Source organism: Hypomesus nipponensis, chromosome 6 (assembly GCF_054491055.1).
Source record: "Hypomesus nipponensis isolate SF chromosome 6, ASM5449105v1, whole genome shotgun sequence".
NCBI classification, from domain to species: Eukaryota; Metazoa; Chordata; class Actinopteri; order Osmeriformes; family Osmeridae; genus Hypomesus; species Hypomesus nipponensis.
In genome coordinates, this window is record NC_140366.1 from 6,323,132 (window position 1) to 6,341,163 (window position 18,032).

The window sequence follows — 18,032 nt, forward strand, 5'->3', positions numbered from 1 at the left end:
CTTGAGAATACACGTTGAAGCCTTTATGTACTGTAGATATGAAGTGTGTGTGTGTGTACTGACTCGCTCGTTTCGCCGTGTAGATGGGTCGGACTCCAGGGACAAACCAAAGCTGTACCGTCTGCAGCACAGCCTCACGGAGGTGGGCTCGGACCACACAGAGGACGGCTCCATACAGGTGTGTGTGTGTGTGTGTGTGTACACACAATGTCCCTTTCCCATCCTGACAGAAGATGATCATGCCATTGTTCTGCCTCTCGCTGCCACGCATTGTTGTATTGTGTTGGACCCTTCAGTGTGGCTCATATAGATATCACCTTCTCGACCAATAAACATTCCCCCCCCCCCCCCCACAGTTGTTTGGTCCAGGCATCCTCCCCCACCACTGTCACCTGATGCACAGCGAGGGCCTGGTCACCGTGACGCCCCACAGCCTGGAGGCGGAGACGTACGTGGACGGGCAGCGCGTGGCCGACACCACCGTGCTGCGCAGCGGCGCCACGCTGCAGTTTGGCTCCGGCCACGTCTTCAAGTTCGTGGACCCCAGCTACGACCCGGGGGCCAAGAGGGAGCCGGGGGCCATGATGAGGGGCCGCCACAAGTCTGGGTAGGTGGTTTGTGTGTGTGTGTGCCTGTGTGTGTGTGTGTGTGTACGAAGGAAGGAGATGAAATGTTGGTCGGTCTTAAAAATGGGTACTTGTGTGTGTGTGTGTATGCACATTCCATGGGGCGACTTCTAGCGCTTTGAAAAGTGGTGTCCTCCACGATGGGAGAACACTTTATTAATCCCCAGGAAGGGACATTTGGAAATAGAAGTGGTGATGTGGACACGCGCACGCTCACACACACACAAAGAGCTGAGTTTACAAGGTTTCCTATTTCTGGTCAGGGTCAGGGAAAGGACAGGAAGAGTCCCATATTATAATGAAGACCTGTTGAAACCCCATAATTCCTGTGTGTGTTTGTGCGTGTGTGTTGATAATTGACGTATCCTGTGTCGTCTCCGTAACTCGCGACGGAGCGCCAAGCGCGTGTTGCTGCCGAGGAAACACACATGCCACATAGACAGGAGGGAGCCGGCCCCAACTCCCATCAGCCATCTGGGCTGGGTGGGGATTGGTTTGGGTCAGAGTAGAGGTGGGGAACGTAGCGAGAGGGATTTAGCCTGCCTGGAAGTGAAGGAGAGCAGGAGGAGGAGAGCAGAGAGGAAGCTGAAAGGGAGTCATTTAGGAGGGTTGAACTGGGAATAGGGCTAGGGAAGAAAGAGAGAGAGAGAGAGAGAGAGAGAGAGACAGAGGGGGAGGGGGAGGGAAATAGAAAGGGAAAGAGAGAGAAAGAAAGAAAGAGGGAGGGAGAGAGAGACAGAGAGAGACAGAGACAGAGAAGGGGGACAGATATGAGAGTGGCAGGCAACTACTGCGACTGACAAACTCTCTAATCTGATCAGTGTGTGCTGGGGTGTGTCGCGCTGACACACACATACACACACACACCACCACTGCAGCCTACTTTGCTCAGTCTCCTGCCTAAAGAGCAGAGCAGAGCCAGGGTCGGGTGCAGACAGGATCATCACAGGCTGACTCGCCTCCACAACGCTGGGCCAGGTAGGACTGCTCTGGGGTTCGGCTTGGAGGTTCTCCTGGAGACCTGGGGATAAGGGAGGCTCTGGACTTGGAAGCGGACCAGTTCACCAGTTCAGTTACTGTGGCTGGGGAACCGACAAGCCTTAATCTGGTCAAACAGAACGAGGTTGGTGCTGGGTTGGATTAGAATGGGGGGGGGGGGGGGGAGAGATGGGCTAAGGAGGCTAAGGAGGGGAGAAAGATAGAGGAAGAGAATGGTGGGTAAGTGCTCCCGCAAACGGAGGCGTTCTGATGGAGATTCACTGATTTGACTGTTACGGGTTCAAGGATGACTGGATGTCTGTCTGTCTGACTGATTGTCTAGCTGGCTGACTGGATTTCTGTCTGTCTGACTGACTGACTGACTGACTGTCTAGCTAGCTGACTGGATGTCTGTCTGTTTGATTGTCTGGGTGATTGGTTGTCTGTCTGTCTGTCTGTCTGTCTGACTGGATGTCTGGCTGGTTGTCTGTTTAGCTTGCTGACTGGATGTCTGGCTGGTTGTCTGTTTAGCTTGCTGACTGGATGTCTGGCTGGTTGTCTGTTTAGCTTGCTGACTGGATGTCTGGCTGGTTGTCTGTCTAGCTGGCTGACTGGATGTCTGGCTGGTTGTCTGTCTAGCTTGCTGACTGGATGTCTGGCTGGTTGTCTGTTTAGCTTGCTGAGTGGATGTCTGGCCGGTTGTCTGTCTAGCTGGCTGACTGGATGTCTGGCCGGTTGTCTGTCTAGCTGGCTGACTGGATGTCTGGCTGGTTGTCTGTCTAGCTGGCTGACTGGATGTCTGGCTGGTTGTCTGTCTAGCTGGCTGACTGGATGTCTGGCTGGTTGTCTGTCTAGCTGGCTGACTGGATGTCTGGCTGGTTGTCTGTCTAGCTGGCTGACTGGATGGGGGGAGGGGTGGTTGTTGGCTGACTGTTCAGGGTTGATGGACAGGGTGAGTGGTTATTTATGTAGTAGTCAATAGCCATCAGCATGTGAAGTCTATAGGATCACATGCTAGCCTCAAGGTAGTATGGGAATGTATAGTGTGTGTGTGTGTGCGTGCGAGAGAGCGTGTGAGTGTGTGAGAGAGGACAATAATGAACAGGGAGATGCTGATTGGATGTCCGGCTCAGATTGAGTTCAAAGCCTCTCTTTAAGACCATTGATCCTTCTCTCTGTCTCTATCTTGCTCTCTATCGCTCCGTCTCATTTACTCACTCACTTGTCACACACACACACACACACACACACAGAGGACCGTGTTGTGTGAATCTGGTCCTGTCATTGCGTGTAGCCTCTAATGTGGTTTGCTGTATTTAATTAGAGCATAGAACAGGCGGGTATATATTTAGTTTTCTGGCTCTAAAGAGGAGGGGATTTCTATCAGCTATATCTATCTTCGAACATGCATGTTGGAGGGCCTGTGTATGTGCCCACATGAGTGTGGGAGTGTTTGTACTTGGGGAGTGTGGTTTCATGGAATAACAGCGTCTTCCTCAAAGATTGACTGTGCCTCTCTCTCTCTCTCTCTCTCTCTCTCTCTCTCTCTCTCTCTCTCTCTCTCTCTTCTCTCTCTCTCTCTCTCTCTCTCTCTCTCTCTCTCTCTCTCTCTCTCTCTCTCTCTCTCTCTCTCTCTGTCTCTGTCTCTGTCTCTGTCTCTCTCTCTCTCCCCTCAGAAGTGTTCCTGAGACAACCTTCGATTCTCAGGGGGACATCCACAGTGGCACTGCCCTCCCTATCAGCAAGGTACTGCCCCGCGCACAGACACGCATACACTTGCACACACTTTCTTTCATGTTTATAAAACGTGAGAATAGTGTGTCAATCCCGTGTGTGTGTGTGTGTGTTGCAGAGCTCTGGGAAGCTGGAGATGGAGCGCACCAATGGCAGTGAGAGGGGCATGGTCAAACCCATGATCAGAGAGCAGCAGGATGGCAGGTGAGGAGCACACTCCCTCTAACACACACACACACGCTAAAGAGTCGGGTGGCTGAGCGGTGAGGGAATCGGGCTCGTAATCTGAAAGTTGCCAGTGGCCATTCCCGGCCGTGCCAGATGACGTTGTGTCCTTGGGCAAGTCACTTCACCCTACTTGCCTAGGGGGGAATGTCCCGGTAGTTACTGTAAGTCGCTCTGGATAAGAGCGTCTGCTAAATAACTAAATGTAATGTAAATGTAAGAAGAGACACACTCCCTCTAACACACACACACACACACACACACACACACTAAAGAAGAGACACACTCCATCTAACACACACACACACACACACACACCACACAGCTAAAGAAGAGACACACAGTCCTATGCAGTGTAAACTGACCTCCTTTAGCTTTGTCAGGGTGTGAAAATGGAATACTGATTCATCCCCTCACCAATAATGTTCTGACACACACACACACACACACAACCCCCCTGCACTGGTTTTCGAGGGCTCTGCCTCTGGGAATATGTGTTGATGGAGGGGGGCAGTGTAAATACCTCACTCATACACGCGCACACACGCGCGCGCACGCACAGACACACTCAGTCACTCAATTGCGCTGGTCTCTCTTCGCAGGTCGCAGGACAGCCTGGGTCCAGAACTGACGCTGCCTGCCAGTATAGAGTTCAGGGACAACTGTAAGTACCCACACACCCTGAATCATCGCTGTTAGGATGCTCTGGTGTCTCTGAGACACTCTCTTTCTCTGAAAACGCCATATTTCTCTCTATATTTGGTGCCTCTAAACTGTTATTTGTTAGTCTCTTAAACACTAACTATCTTTCTCTGGTGTCTTTAAAACACTTCTCGCTGGTGTTCTCTGGTGCTCTCTCTTTCTCTCTCTCACTTACACACACACACACGCACACACATGCAGGGACAATCCAATAGCGAGACAGTTCGATATCGCGCTCGGGAGAGAGCGATTGTTCGGGAGAGATACGTGGGTAGGGTTAGGGTTGGCTTGCTGTCCCACAATGCATTGGTGTTTCAGCAAATGGAACATCTGTCTTTTTGCGGTGTTGGTTTGTAACTTCCCCAGAAGTCATGGTTCAGTGTTCCCTACTGGGACAGCAGGGGGCAGTGGTCAGCTCTCCTCCTCTCCCTCGGTCATCCCCCTTTCCCTCGCTGTCACATGTTGTCACCCACACCCCCCCCCTCCTTTTCCGTTTGGATGTGACTCTTTCTCCTTCTTACTCCTTTTCTTTTTTCTCTCTCTGTACCCCTCTCCTCCCCCTCTACCTGCTCCCCTCCTCTCTCTTCTACCCATCTCCTTCTCCTCTCCCATCACCTCTTCTCTCCTCCTTCTCTCCTCTTCTTTCCTCCTCCTCCTCTCCCCCGCTCCTCCTCCTGCCTTGCCTCTTCCCCTCTCCTCATCTCTGGCCTCCGTGGTTATTGGTTTAAGCCATTCTAGCTGCCTTCCAAGACCCGGTTGGGTACACACGGATGTTTGTTGATTCTGCGGCCTGTGCGCCGCAGTGTCTTAGGACCAGGGTGAGCTCATGTGTTTGGCCAGCCCCCGCCACAAACCCTTTGATCCCCGCGCCGTCCGTCCCACAATGCACTGGGAGGGAGCCCCGGGTGTGCAGCCAGGAAGAGAGAGATCGTAGGGGACAATGTTATCTGTAGGCCCATCTGAGACACAGACACACACACCTCATACTCTCCCTCGTACATATACACCACACACACACACACACACACACACACCGACTTTCATGTAAACCCAGAGCAATGGAAAATTCCTAGAATACAGGTGCAACCTCCATTGCTGTATCACATAAGAGCGTCTGTGTGTGCGTGTGTGTCCCACAGCGGAGGATGCCTTCCTGTCGGCCATCATCAACTACACCAACAGCTCCACGGTGCACTTCAAGCTGTCCCCCACCTACGTGCTGTACATGACCTGTCGCTTCGTGCTGTCCTCGCAGCACCGGCCCGACCTCAGCCCGGCCGAGAGGGCGCACAAGGTCATTGCCATCGTCAACAAGATGGTGAGCATGATGGAAGGAGTCATTCAGGTGAGTCACCCGGCGCTCTCCACCTCACTGCTCTGTCTACCTGTCTCTGTGTGTGTGTGTGTGTGTGTCTGTCTGTCTGTCTGTCTGTCTGTCTGTCTGTCTGTGTCTGCCTGTACATGTGTCTGCCTGTATGTGTGTCTGTGTGTCTGTCTGTGTGTCTGTCTGTCTGTCTGTCTGCCTGTATGTGATCAGACGTCTGTCTGGCTACACCCTAGAGGCCCATTTGTGTCAGAAAGGAATGTGTTTGCCTTCTTTTCTTGTTTTTCTTCCTTCCCTTCGTTCTCAACCCCTCAGCTCATTAAGATTACAGGTGACCAAGGACCAACGCCCCCCCCCCCCCAAACCCCCCCATTACCCCCCCTGCCCCAATCAGCAGCCTCATCACTGAGCCCCACCACACACAAAACACCAGTCTTCCTCTGACTAGAGGTTTTGAAGCTTTAGTAGCAGTAGTGACCTGACCATACCCTGTCTGTCTGTCTGTCTGTCTGCTCGTCTGTCTGTCTTAAAAGAGGATATATGAGTGTTGTTCCAAATGCCAGCCAGCCAGCCAACTCTTAAAACACACCACGCATGCCTTTCTCATCCATTTACTCCATTTTACAATCTTAGGAGTTCCCATCTAGCCAAGCTCTGTGACTGGCAGGCAGGAACTGTGCTCGGAGGAGAGAACCTCCAAAGCGGTCTCTTATGCGCGCACGCACACACTCCAGAGTCTTAGTCAGGATTAGAAATCATCAAATCCATTTAAATTTGGATTTTGGTTCAGATGATTTGGGAGTAATCCCAATCTCAAGCCCCTGTGAGGAACATGGCTTTATTAATCCCTGAGATCAGCTGTGTGTCCTGGAGGAGCCCAGCGGGCTAGCGCCAGGTCAACACTCCTCCTCTACACCTCCTGTCTTATAGGCCTCCTCTACACCTCATGTCATAGGCCTCCTCTACACCTCCTGTCATATAGGCCTCCTCTACACCTCCTGTCATATAGACCTCCTCTACACCTCCTGTCAAATAGGCCTCCTCTACACCTCATGTCATAGGCCTCCTCTACACCTCCTGTCATATAGGCCTCCTCTACACCTCCTGTCATATAGACCTCCTCTACACCTCCTGTCATATAGACCTCCTCTACACCTCCTGTCATATAGACCTCCTCTACACCTCCTGTCATATAGGCCTCCTCTATACCTCCTGTCATATAGACCTCCGCTACACTTCCTGTCATATAGACCTCCTCTACACCTCCTGTCATATAGACCTCCTCTACACCTCCTGTCATATAGGCCTCCTCTACACCTCCTGTCATATAGGCCTCCTCTACACCTCCTGTCATATAGGCCTCCTCTATACCTCCTGTCATATAGACCTCCTCTACACCTCCTGTCATATAGGCCTCCTCTATACCTCCTGTCATATAGACCTCCGCTACACTTCCTGTCATATAGACCTCCTCTACACCTCCTGTCATATAGACCTCCTCTACACCTCCTGTCATATAGGCCTCCTCTACACCTCCTGTCAAATAGGCCTCCTCTACACCTCCTGTCATATATACCTCCTCTACACCTTCTCTTATATACATCTCCTCCCAGATAGACCTCATCTACACCCCGACACCTCCTCCTCCCAGATAGACCTCTCATATAGACCTCCTCTCTTATAGACCTCCACTACACCCCCATTGTTGCATCTCACAGCTGCTTCTCAGCCTCGGGCAGCCAAAGAGAAGTTGTGTGTGTGTGTGTTACATACCTGTGTGTACTGTGTCCATGCCGTAGCTGTTGACAGTCTCTCTCTCTGTCCTGTCAAATGTGTTTCCCCTCCACCTCCCTCTCCCCCCCCCCCCTCCATACAGGAGATACCTGAAGGTGACCAGGTAGGACCCCTCTCTCTCTGTCTCCCTCTCTCTCTGTCTCCCTCTCTCTCTCTCTCTCTCTCTCTCTCTCTCTCTCTCTCTCTCTCTCTCTCTCTCTCTCTCTCTCTCTCTCTCTCTGTCTTTCTCTTCTCTCTCTTTCTCTTCTCTCTCTTTCTTTTGTCTGCCTCTCTCTCCCTCTCTCTCCCTCTGCTCCCTCTCTCTGTCTCTCTCTCTCTCTTCTCTCTCTCTCTTTTGTCTGCCTCTCTCTCCCTTTCTCTCTCGTCCTGCTCCCTCTCTCTGTCTCTCTCTCTTCTCTCTCTCTCTTTTGTCTGCCTCTCTCTCCCTCTCTCTCTCGTCCTGCTCCCTCTCTCTGTCTCTCTCTTTTCTCTCTCTCTTTTGTCTGCCTCTCTCTCCCTCTCTCTCTCGTCCTGCTCCCTCTCTCTGTCTCTCCCGGCGTCCAGTCAGCTTGGCTCGGTCCTCCATGCTTCTTTTGTCCATAACAGAAACCAAACCATAACAATCCCTCCTCCCACAGCTGGACTCTAAACAACAACAACAACCACCACCAACAAACAAACACATAACCCTCATTCAGCTTCCTGGAAACCTGGTACTAAACAAGCTCCACTGCCCTGCCCAACCAACCAACCAACCAACCAAAGCTCTTAATTGTGGCTCCCCCCCCCCCCCCCCCCCCCTTATCCATGCTAATTCTTGGCACCATGTGACCCAGTCTGTGTCTTTAACGCTCGACCGTGTGGATGAGAGATGGGATGACCCCTCCCCCCTCCCCCTGCTTCCCTCTGTTGCTGCCTTCGTCTGTCTTGTCCGTCCGTCCGTCTGTCTGTGCGTTCGTATCATTTCATGAGTGTCTCCCGTGTGTCTTCAGTTCTTTTGGATGCGTTCCGTCTGTCCTGCGGCTGTTCTCCTCCAACAGGGTGGGGGAAGAGGAGGAGGAGGAGGTGGGGGGGGGGGGCGGGGTTGTTTTTTGTTGGTTTCATTGTCTCGTTCATTGCAGAGGGGGGGGGGGGTGTGGGCATCGGATACACAGGGGGGGCAGACTCGAGATGTAGGGGGCCCTTGTGTATCCCTCCCTCCCTCCCTCTCTCTCTCTCTCTCGAGTGAAAGGGGGAAAGCGCCCATCACTGACCAGACACTCAGTTCTAGAGCAAATGGCTTTTTTTTTAGAGGCTATTGGTAGAAACTCAGGGTCTGGTCATGGGAGGAGTGGGGGGGTGGGGTGCTACAACTCTATCTACATGTCACTGCCTATGCCAAAGACCCCCTCCCCCCATTCCCCAACCCTCCACCCCCCCCCCCCCCCTCTCCGTCTCTCTCCCGCCCTCGCCCTGACCCCCCTCGCTCTCTCTGCTCGGCTGTTTCAGAAGCAGAAGAACATCGCGGGGGCCCTGGCCTTCTGGATGGCCAACGCCTCGGAGCTGCTCAACTTCGTCAAGCAGGACAAGGACCTGAGCCGCATCACGCTGGACGCCCAGGACGTCCTGGCGCACCTCGTACAGATGGCCTTCAAGTAGGTCCCCCTGACCCCGGCCTTGTCCTCCTACCGAGCCTCATGTCAGGTCCTCGTCCTCGTTCCAAACCCAGCCGGGGTTCTCCTGATGGGCTGCTACTCGATCCTATCCAGCCCCGGTAGCGCGACGACAAGGGTGTCGGGCCCGTTAGCATGGTGCTAACTAGGCTGTTGTTGTTGTTGGCATAACCTCCTTACCCCATAGGCGAGACCTCACCCAGGCCTCGGAGCAGCTCCTTGTTTAGAATGTGTCTGTCTGAACACGGATCGTAAGCTCTCCTGTGGAGTGCCTGTCTCCACTTTGGCATGTCAGCCGGGTTGAAATGTCGAATTCGTAGACGGAATGTGTTTTACCGGACGTCTGCACAATGCTAGCAAGCCCGTACAAGGTATACGGGGGGGGGGGGGGGGGAAACAGAAGCTGGTTTAGTGGCTACACCCACGCAGAGAGGAGACGTCGTGGACTCCAACATTCACCGTAATCTGGAGCGTAACTGAGGAGACGGGCAAAATACCAAGATGCCATGTCCTTCAAAGGCTTAGATAAGAGGAGTGATGGTGTTCCCACGTCACTGAAAGGGAGCAACGACGACAACAAACTGCTGGTGATGGCGTTGTCCTGACTCCTGGGAGGTCAACATGTTCTCTAATGTTCTGGAACACAGTAGCCAGTGATATCCCCCCAGGTCCTGCACATGAAGTGGAGGACGGACTTTATGTGAAGTTCCTGTCTCTGAACGTGGGTCTTCTGTCTCATAACTCTTATCCAGGAAAGGAATTGCACATTCTTTCTCGGCCTGCAAGAGGCTGTGTGGACTAGAGGCTGTTTAGGGAGAGAGAGTGCACTAGAGGCTGTGTAGGGAGAGAGAGTGGACTGGGGGCTGTTTAGGGAGAGAGAGTGGACTGGGGGCTGTTTAGGGAGAGAGAGTGGACTGGGGGCTGTACCGTAGAGAGAGATGGCTGGCACCTTTTGTTATTTATGAAGTTGTTATGAGAATACTGTCAGGAAGGGGCTGGTGATGTGTGGAATGGCCTGCCTTTCAGAGGAAGTTGGAGGGACTTGTAGTTTCCATGAGATGAGGTTTCCCGAGGCCAGAGTGGGTCCTGTCCACCTCGATTCTGAGTCGCCGTGGGACCCCAGTGATTTATCGCTGTCCTGGCTGTGTGCGGATGGGGAACTGAAACCTGCTTGTGTATCTCTCTCTCTCTCTTTCTCTCTCTCTGTCTCTCTCTCTCACTCTCTCTCTCTCTATCTCTCTCTCTCTCTCTCTCTCTCTCTCTCTCTCTCGCTCTCTTAGGTACCTGGTCCACTGTCTCCAGTCTGACCTCAACAACTACATGCCTGCCTTCCTTGATGACCCCGAGGAGCAGAACCCACAGAGACCCAAGATAGGTCAGTCTCTCTCTTTCTCTGTCTGTCTCTCTCTCTCTCTCTCTTTCTCTCTGTCGCTCTCTCTCTTTCTCTCTCTCTGTGTCACACTCCTCTCTGTCTCTCCGTCTCTGTCTCTCACTCCCAGCCTCTCTTTGAGCAGAGAGCCCCCTAGTGGACGTGCCACTTTTCCCAGGGGACAGCACGATGTTATTAATCCCATCCTTCTCCTCCTCCCCCTCCTCCCCCAAACAGAGGACGTGCTCCACACCCTGACGGGCGCCATGTCGCTGCTGCGCCGCTGCCGCGTCAACGCGGCGCTCACCATCCAGCTGTTCTCGCAGCTCTTCCACTTTGTCAACATGTGGCTGTTCAACAAGCTGGTGACGGAGGCCGAGTCGGGCCTGTGCTCGCACTACTGGGGCGCCATCCTGCGGCAGCAGCTGAGCCACATCGAGGCCTGGGCCGAGAAGCAGGGCCTGGAGCTGGCCGCGGACTGCCACCTCAGCCGCATCGTGCAGGTAGGAGCCCCCGCCCCTTGTAGGGCCCGACCCGGGGGCTGAAACGAACGCGCCCGAACCCGTCTGGTTGAAGGTTGATTGGGTGTGCTGGAGTTAGGTTGTTTGTGTAATGCGCTGGATGGTTTTCATAATTTTTTTTTGCGTGTCTATTTTTGGATCAGCGGGAGGGGGGTTGGTTAGTTTGCTTGAGCTGTGCTTTCGTGGAGGTGTTTAGTGTGTGTGTGTGTGTGTGTGTTCCCCCAGGCAACTACCCTGCTGACCATGGATAAGTACTCCATGCAGGACGTGCAGAACATCCACAACACCTGCTTCAAGCTCAACTCACTGCAGCTCCAAGCCCTCATGACCAACTACCACTGTGCTCCTGACGAGCCCTACATACCCCCGGTACGGACACACACACACACACACACACACTCTCACACTCTCAAGACACTCAGCAGCCAACGATTCTAGTGTGGATGAAAGTTGTGAAGTATTATTCAACTTTATGACTATGCTCCAGTACACAAATGCTGTGAACCGTATATATGCGGGCCCTTTTGATTGGTCTCAGAGTGGGACACATCTCATCTCTGATTGGCGCTTGCTCGTCTGTCTCTCTCTCTGTGTGTGTCTCTCTCTCTTTCTTGCTCGCTCTCTCTCTCTCTCTCTCCATATCTCTGTCTGTCTGTCTGTCTGTCTGTCTGTCTGTCTGTCTCGCTCGCTCTCTCTCTCTCTCTCTCTCTCTCTCTCTCTCTCTCTCTCTCTCTCTCTCTCTCTCTCTCTCTCTCTCTCTCTCTCTCTCTCTCTCTCTCTCTCTCTCTCTCTCTCTCTCTCTCTCTCTCTCTCTCTCTCTCTCTCTATCTCTCTCTCTCCATATCTCTCTCTCTCTCTCTCTCTCTGTGTGTGGCGGTGTATACGTCTTCAGGAGCTGATCGACCACGTGGTGGCGGTGGCGGAGAACACGGCGGACGAGCTGGCGCGCAGCGACGGGCGTGAGGTGCAGCTGGAGGAGGACCCCGACCTGCAGCTGCCCTTCCTGCTGCCGGAGGACGGCTACTCCTGCGACGTGGTGCGCCACGTCCCCAACGGCTTCCAGGAGTTCCTGGACCCGCTCTGCCAGAGAGGTGCACACTCACACACTCACGTGCACTTGCACAGTTATACACACACACACACACTCACGTGCACTCGCACAGTTATACACACACACTTACCAACACCACGGAAATACACAAATAAACTAAGAAAGGTACACACGCACTGCCGACTCTCGACAGCGTCAACACTTCATGACTTTTCAACACTTCATGACTTTCATCGCATGAGTCATTTGTGAGGACAACTGAAATGGCAGTTGACAACAAAATTGAAAACGAGTAAAGACAAGACTTTAAAGAATCTCAATGGAATTCTTGGAGCCTGAAGACACATCCTTCTGCAAAATCCATTACAGTCTCATGAAACTTTCGGAGAAAATGACGACTAAAACATCGGCTAGGCTTAAGGTAGACTAAAGTTTAAACTGAGGACCACAAACAACATCAACAACTAAAATGAAACAAATGGACTTAAATAGTATTATAAACCAACTGCCATTTCCAGTAAGTGCAACATTATTATTATTATTATTGTTTTAAACTAAATAGATTAATGTCCAAATGAACACTCGCAAGGTCAATTATACCAGATGTCCCTGACTTGTTTGGGAAATTAGAACAAATGTGGACACAGGTGTGACAGTTCCAGATGAACCGGTCATGACGGCAGGTTGGTTTGATGATACTCTCATAGGGTGTCAGGGTAGTACTAGGTTGTCTCAGTCTGCGAGGCTGTAAGCCAGCCAATAGTTGGTGCAGTGTTGGTCTGTAGGTGACGTGTGGACTGAGGAATTCAGTAATAGTTAGGTAGAGAGGTTGCAGATGCCACTGAGCTGTTTACCTGCTGTGTGTGTGGAGAGAGAGAGTATCCACTGACTGTGTTTGCCACCGAGGCAGTTGTTTGACCCCACCGTGTGTGTGTGTGTGTGTGTGTGTTGTGCAGGCTTCTGTCGCCTGACTCCCCACCCTCGTTCCCCCGGCACTTGGACTGTGTACTTTGAGGGAGCCGACTGTGACAGCCACTTCTCAGCCGACAACTCTGACATGGTAGGTCTCTAGCTTTGTTTCTCTCTCTGTCACATTCTTTTCTGTTGTTTGTTCGTTAGTTCGTTCGTTCGTTCTCTCTCTCTCTCTCTCTCTCCCTCTCTCTCTCTCTCTCTCTCTCTCTCTCTCTCTCTCTCTCTCTCTCTCTCTCTCTCTCTGTCTCTGTCTCTGTCTCTGTCTCTGTCTCTCTCTCTGTCTCTCTCTCTCTCTGTCTCTCTCTCTCTCTCTCTCTCTCTCTCTCTCTCTCTCTCTCTCTCTCTCTCTCTGTCTCTGTCTCTGTCTCTGTCTCTGTCTCTCTCTCTGTCTCTCTCTCTGTCTCTCTCTCTCTCTGTCTCTCTCTCTCTCTGTCTCTCTCTCTCTCTGTCTCTCTCTCTGTCTCTCGCTCTCTCTCTGTCTCTCTCTCTCTCTCTCTCTCTCTCTCTGTCTCTGTCTCTGTCTCTGTCTCTGTCTCTCTCTCTGTCTCTCTCTCTCTCTGTCTCTCTCTCTCTCTGTCTCTCTCTCTGTCTCTCGCTCTCTCTCTGTCTCTCTCTCTCTCTCTCTCTCTCTGTCTCTCTCTCTCTCTCTCTCTGTCTCTCTCTGTCTCTCTCTCTGTCTCTCTCTCTGTCTCTCTGTCTCTCTCTCTGTCTCTCTCTCTGTCTCTCTCTCTGTCTGTCTCTCTGTCTCTCTGTCTCTGTCTCTCTGTCTCTCGCTCTCTCTCTCTGTCTCTCGCTCTCTCTGTCTCTCTGTCTCTCTCTCTCTCTGTCTCTCTCTCTTTCTCTCTCTCTCTCTCTCATCATGGTTGATCATGAGGAGAGCTGTTTCAGCTCCAGTTCTCTTAAACTATACTGTATATTTCAAATTCCTGATGTGTATTACAGTTTGTATTCTTGATGAATGTCACTCTGCATGCGAGCATGACCGTTCTGGGTTTGTTCTGTAGCTCACACACACACACACACACGCCCACAAAACCTCTCCAGAGTTTAATCAACACCAGTTCCGCCGCAGCGCCTGATTAGTGAGCAGAGAACAGTAATGATAGGCCTCTCCTCTGCCCCCCCCCCCACACACACACACACACACACACACACACACAGTGAGATTTACGGTGCGCGGTTGAGCGCCCGCCGACCCCCGCCTCACTGCCCTGTCGGTGCACTGTGACTGGTCGTGTTCCTCCAGTGCTCCACTGCCAGGTTCCACCAGCGGGCCCCCCTGCCGTTCCACAGCCAGCGGACCAAAGTTCTCATCTGGAGAGCACTCGGTCGTTGTGGGTTAGGGGGGGGGTAAGGGCGCTAGGGAGACGGGAGAGAGTGTCGAGCGGATGTCGACACATCTCGTCACCCCGGGGACTCTGGGTCGTGGGCCCTGCCCTGCCCTCTGGCTCCTGGTGACTTCACTGAACTGGCAGTCAGGCAGACCGGTTCAACACTGTGTGTGTGTGTGTTTCCCTTCTTTCTCTCTCACCCACTGTCAATCATGTGGTGTAGTAGCATAGTTCTTTGAGTTACGAGGGAGAGAGAAGGAGAGCACCAGAGAGAGAGAGAGAGAGAGACCAAACAGAGAGAGACCTTGTTTGTGTCAGTGTGTTTGGTGTCTTGGAGGGAGAGGGGCTGTTCCAGAGTGCCTCTTTTGTGTGGGAAGTCCTGGTCTCTCTCTCTCACTCACCCACACACCCCCATCCCCTCCGCCCCTCCCACCCTTTCACCCTCCTGAGCCAGCCAGCCCGTCGCTGGTGTTTAAATGAGCCCATTGAGTGAGTGTGTGTGTGTGTGTGTGTGGAGCAAGGCGCATGTGGCTTTCATTCTTGACTTCTCTCCAGCAACCACTCGTTCGTCTCTGCGCCCCCCTCCTCCCGCACCCAACACACGACCCCGCTCCTCGTCCCTCCCTCCCTCCATCCCTCCCTCCCTCTCTCTCTTCCCTCGCTCCCTCCCTCCCTCCGCCTCAGTCTGCCCCGGGACACCTCGCGAGTCGGAGCGCCCCGCCAGGAGAACGCTCGGAACCCTCCGGAAACCTTCCTCCCCCTGGAAACGCTCCGCGCCCCGCCGGGCTCCCCGTCGCTCGTCCGTTCCTCACCCCGTTCTCTCCTCTCTGTCTCTCCTGTCGCCGCAGGCCATGAGGAAGGAGCCGGAGGTGGTGACCGTCACCTTGAAGAAGCACAACGGCATGGGCCTGAGCATCGTGGCGGCCAAGGTAAGACCCCGCCCCCTACTTCCTGGAGCACTTCCTGTCGTGCCTCACCGCCCGCCGCCGGTGAGAGGTGCAGACGTCAGAGAGCTCGAGTGTTCATGCGCGGTCAGGTTGTCTGTCTCTGTCTCTGTGTGTCTGTCTGAGGGGACCGTGAGGGGGACCGTGAGGGGGACCTCTGCGACTTGCTGCCCCCGGAAGGGAGACCTGATTTGCGGCGCTCAGACTGGAGGACGTGATGTCTTTGCGTGTTTGTGTCAATGTTTTGTCGGAGTGTGGGAAAGAGGGAGACCTGTGTGTGTGTGTGTGTGTGTTGGGGTTGTGTATCTGTTTTTGTGTGAGAGACAGAGGCTGGTTGGTTTGTGTGTGTGTGTAATAGATGGTGGAATTGTGTATATGTTTTTTATGTGAGAGACTGTGTGTGTGTGTGTGTGTGTGTGTGTGTGTGTGTGTGTGTGTATTACCCTGCAGTAACCTCGGTAATGAGGGGATACACACACAGCCGGGCGTGGCCCTGGGAGGGAGAGAAGAAGGAAGAGAGAGGGGGAGAGACAGGCGCATGCATTTTGTAAAGTAGTTGTCAAGTTTTGTTTTACTTTTGGCAGAGCCCGCTCCTTCTGTCTAAGGTCAACACCTCGCACACACTCACACACAGAATATGTTGCTGTTTTTGAAGCGGTGCCATCAGTCAGTATTTCTGTCTGAGATGTTAAGGCTGTCGCAACTGAGCCGTAAGCAAATCCCATCCCTTACACACCGCCTCTCTCTCTCCCGTCTCCTCCAGCTCTCTATCCCTCTCTCTCTGTTTCCATCCCTCCATCCCTCTCTCTCTCTCTCTCTCTCTCTCTCTCTCTCTCTCTCTCTCTCTCTCTCTCTCTCTCTCTCTCTGTCTCTCTGTCTCTCTGTCTCTCTCTCTCTCTCTCTCTCTCTCTCTCTCTGTCTCTCTCTCTCCATTCCCTTCTCTCTCTCTCAGCCGAGGGCTGAGGGTTTCCTGTCTTGGGTTGTCTGTCTTCCTGTCGCGGTGTGGAAGGAACACAGCAACTCTATTGTTGCTCTCTGCCACCATGCCTTCCCAGGGTTGTGAGCACAGCTGGGCGGTTTCTGGAGTCCCCGGAGCACGGTCCAGTTGCTGCTGTTAGACCTGCTGCTGGTAGCCACTAGCCCCGTAAGCAGGCTGCTTCTCTCCCCAGCTAGCAGCAGCCAGGTTAGGGGTCAGATGGTTGAGCGGTTAGGGAATCGGGCTATTAATCTGAGGGTTACCGGTTCGATTCCCGGCCGTGAAAAAATACGTGTGTCCTTGGGCAAGGCACTTCACCCTACTTGCCGGTGGGGGGGGGGTAATGTCCCTGCACTTGCTCTGGATGAGAGCATCTGCAAAATGTAAAAGTTAGGGAACGGTTGCGAGTCAGCTAGCCGTTGAGTTGCGGCTTTTGAGCGCAGCGAGTTTTGACTGGCAGTGTGCCTGCTGAGACTTGGAGGATGTGTAGGTGTGAATGTGTGGGGTGTGTGTGTGGGTGTGTGTGTGAAGTAGATGAAGTAGTGTGTGTGTGCAGGGAACAGTCGAGGCATGTCGAGGCATGTGTGTGTGTGTTTGTGTATGTGTGTGTGTGTAGGAAGGGAGGGAGGGAGGGGGGCCTCCCTGTAATGTTTATTTTCAAAAGCATTGAGTCGTGGGGTTTGAAGGGTCCGTAACCCTGCTATTTCCATCCAGAGGTGTGTGTGTGTGTCAGACTGAGACAAGGGGGCGGAGGAGGATAGAGGTAGGAGAGGGAGGGAGGGAGGGAGGGTGGGTGAAATGGGAGGGTATGAAGGGAAGCCTAGGGGAAGGCACAGTGGCAAAACCAGTGAAGGAACGAGAGGAAGAAGTCGAGAGAGTTGAGGACTGAGTAATGACAGGTTAGCTCTCACGGACGAAATTCACGTTTTTTGGAAGGTTTCGCCCAATTGCTGGCGACCTGGCCTAGCCTAGCCTAGCGCTGACGTGCAGGTTACATAAGAACAGAGCAGACATGGTATTTCCCAGCAGGAGTCTGGATATCTACCATAAGCCACTGTAGCACGTAGCAGAGAGGACCTTGGCTCGCCTTCAGACTGGTCCCCTCCACAGGACTGGGATTAGACCTCCTTTTGCGTGCGCGTGTGTGTGTGTCGGGGGTGTGAGGGGGGTCTGGCTGGCTCCCCCCCTCCATCCTACTGGACCTCTGTTCCCCAGCACCCCAACTTCAACCACCTAGCTTCAGCCAGCCCTTAGGAGCAACCGGGCTGCGACAACCAGTCTGCAACATGTGGTTCTCTGTAGTGGGAAGGAAAGACCCGGAGGTAAGACTTGTTTCTGGCTGTGTGTGTGTGTTTGGGAGTGGAGAGGGTGGAGGTGTTTGTAGTGCAGCAGGAGGATGGGCGGCTTAATGGCAGTTTGAAGCGGAATGTTTGGCCATTGTTTTTCGCCGTGCGTAGCCCAGTGTGAGTCAGAGGACGAGCACCTGCTGTCTGGTTGTTCAGCTGGTAGGCCGGCGCGTCTGTCTCAGGGGCGCGCGGCTCATGATTACACTGGCGAGTGACCGTGAGGCTATGCACACACTCCCGGGGCCGACGAAAGCCAATGGACGCTCACAAAAACCTTTACGCACACACACACACACACATACCTCCGAGCAAGGGGATATCCTGCTCTCTGCAGCTCCTCGGTAGAGTCTGCTGGTATTGTCCTGGACTTCCTCTCCCCACCTCGAATGAGGTTACTAGAACACCGACCTGCCTGCGTTCACACCTGGCTCCTGCAGGCTGGACCTGGTGATCGAGCTAACGAGCGGAGAACAGCCGAACCCGGTTATCCAGCCAACTGACCTAACTA

General features: G+C 53.2%; 1 protein-coding gene across 10 annotated transcripts in view; it reads left to right on the plus strand.

Annotated features, from left to right (window-relative positions):
- Positions 1–18,032, plus strand: part of afdna (afadin, adherens junction formation factor a) — a 71,471-nt gene that overhangs the window by 32,897 nt on the left and 20,542 nt on the right. For 6 of the 10 annotated variants that reach the window (XM_084699606.1, XM_084699602.1, XM_084699600.1 and 3 more), the window contains 14 exons: positions 84–178; positions 357–607; positions 3,281–3,350; positions 3,457–3,542; positions 4,166–4,227; positions 5,405–5,610; positions 7,466–7,486; positions 8,851–8,996; positions 10,295–10,389; positions 10,621–10,886; positions 11,130–11,273; positions 11,797–11,995; positions 12,912–13,015; positions 15,107–15,187. In XM_084699606.1, the coding sequence (XP_084555732.1) occupies positions 84–178; positions 357–607; positions 3,281–3,350; positions 3,457–3,542; positions 4,166–4,227; positions 5,405–5,610; positions 7,466–7,486; positions 8,851–8,996; positions 10,295–10,389; positions 10,621–10,886; positions 11,130–11,273; positions 11,797–11,995; positions 12,912–13,015; positions 15,107–15,187 (1,826 nt within the window). The remainder of the gene's footprint in view (positions 1–83; positions 179–356; positions 608–3,280; positions 3,351–3,456; positions 3,543–4,165; positions 4,228–5,404; positions 5,611–7,465; positions 7,487–8,850; positions 8,997–10,294; positions 10,390–10,620; positions 10,887–11,129; positions 11,274–11,796; positions 11,996–12,911; positions 13,016–15,106; positions 15,188–18,032) is intronic. The other 4 variants (XM_084699601.1, XM_084699603.1, XM_084699607.1 and 1 more) reach the window with 1 other exon arrangement.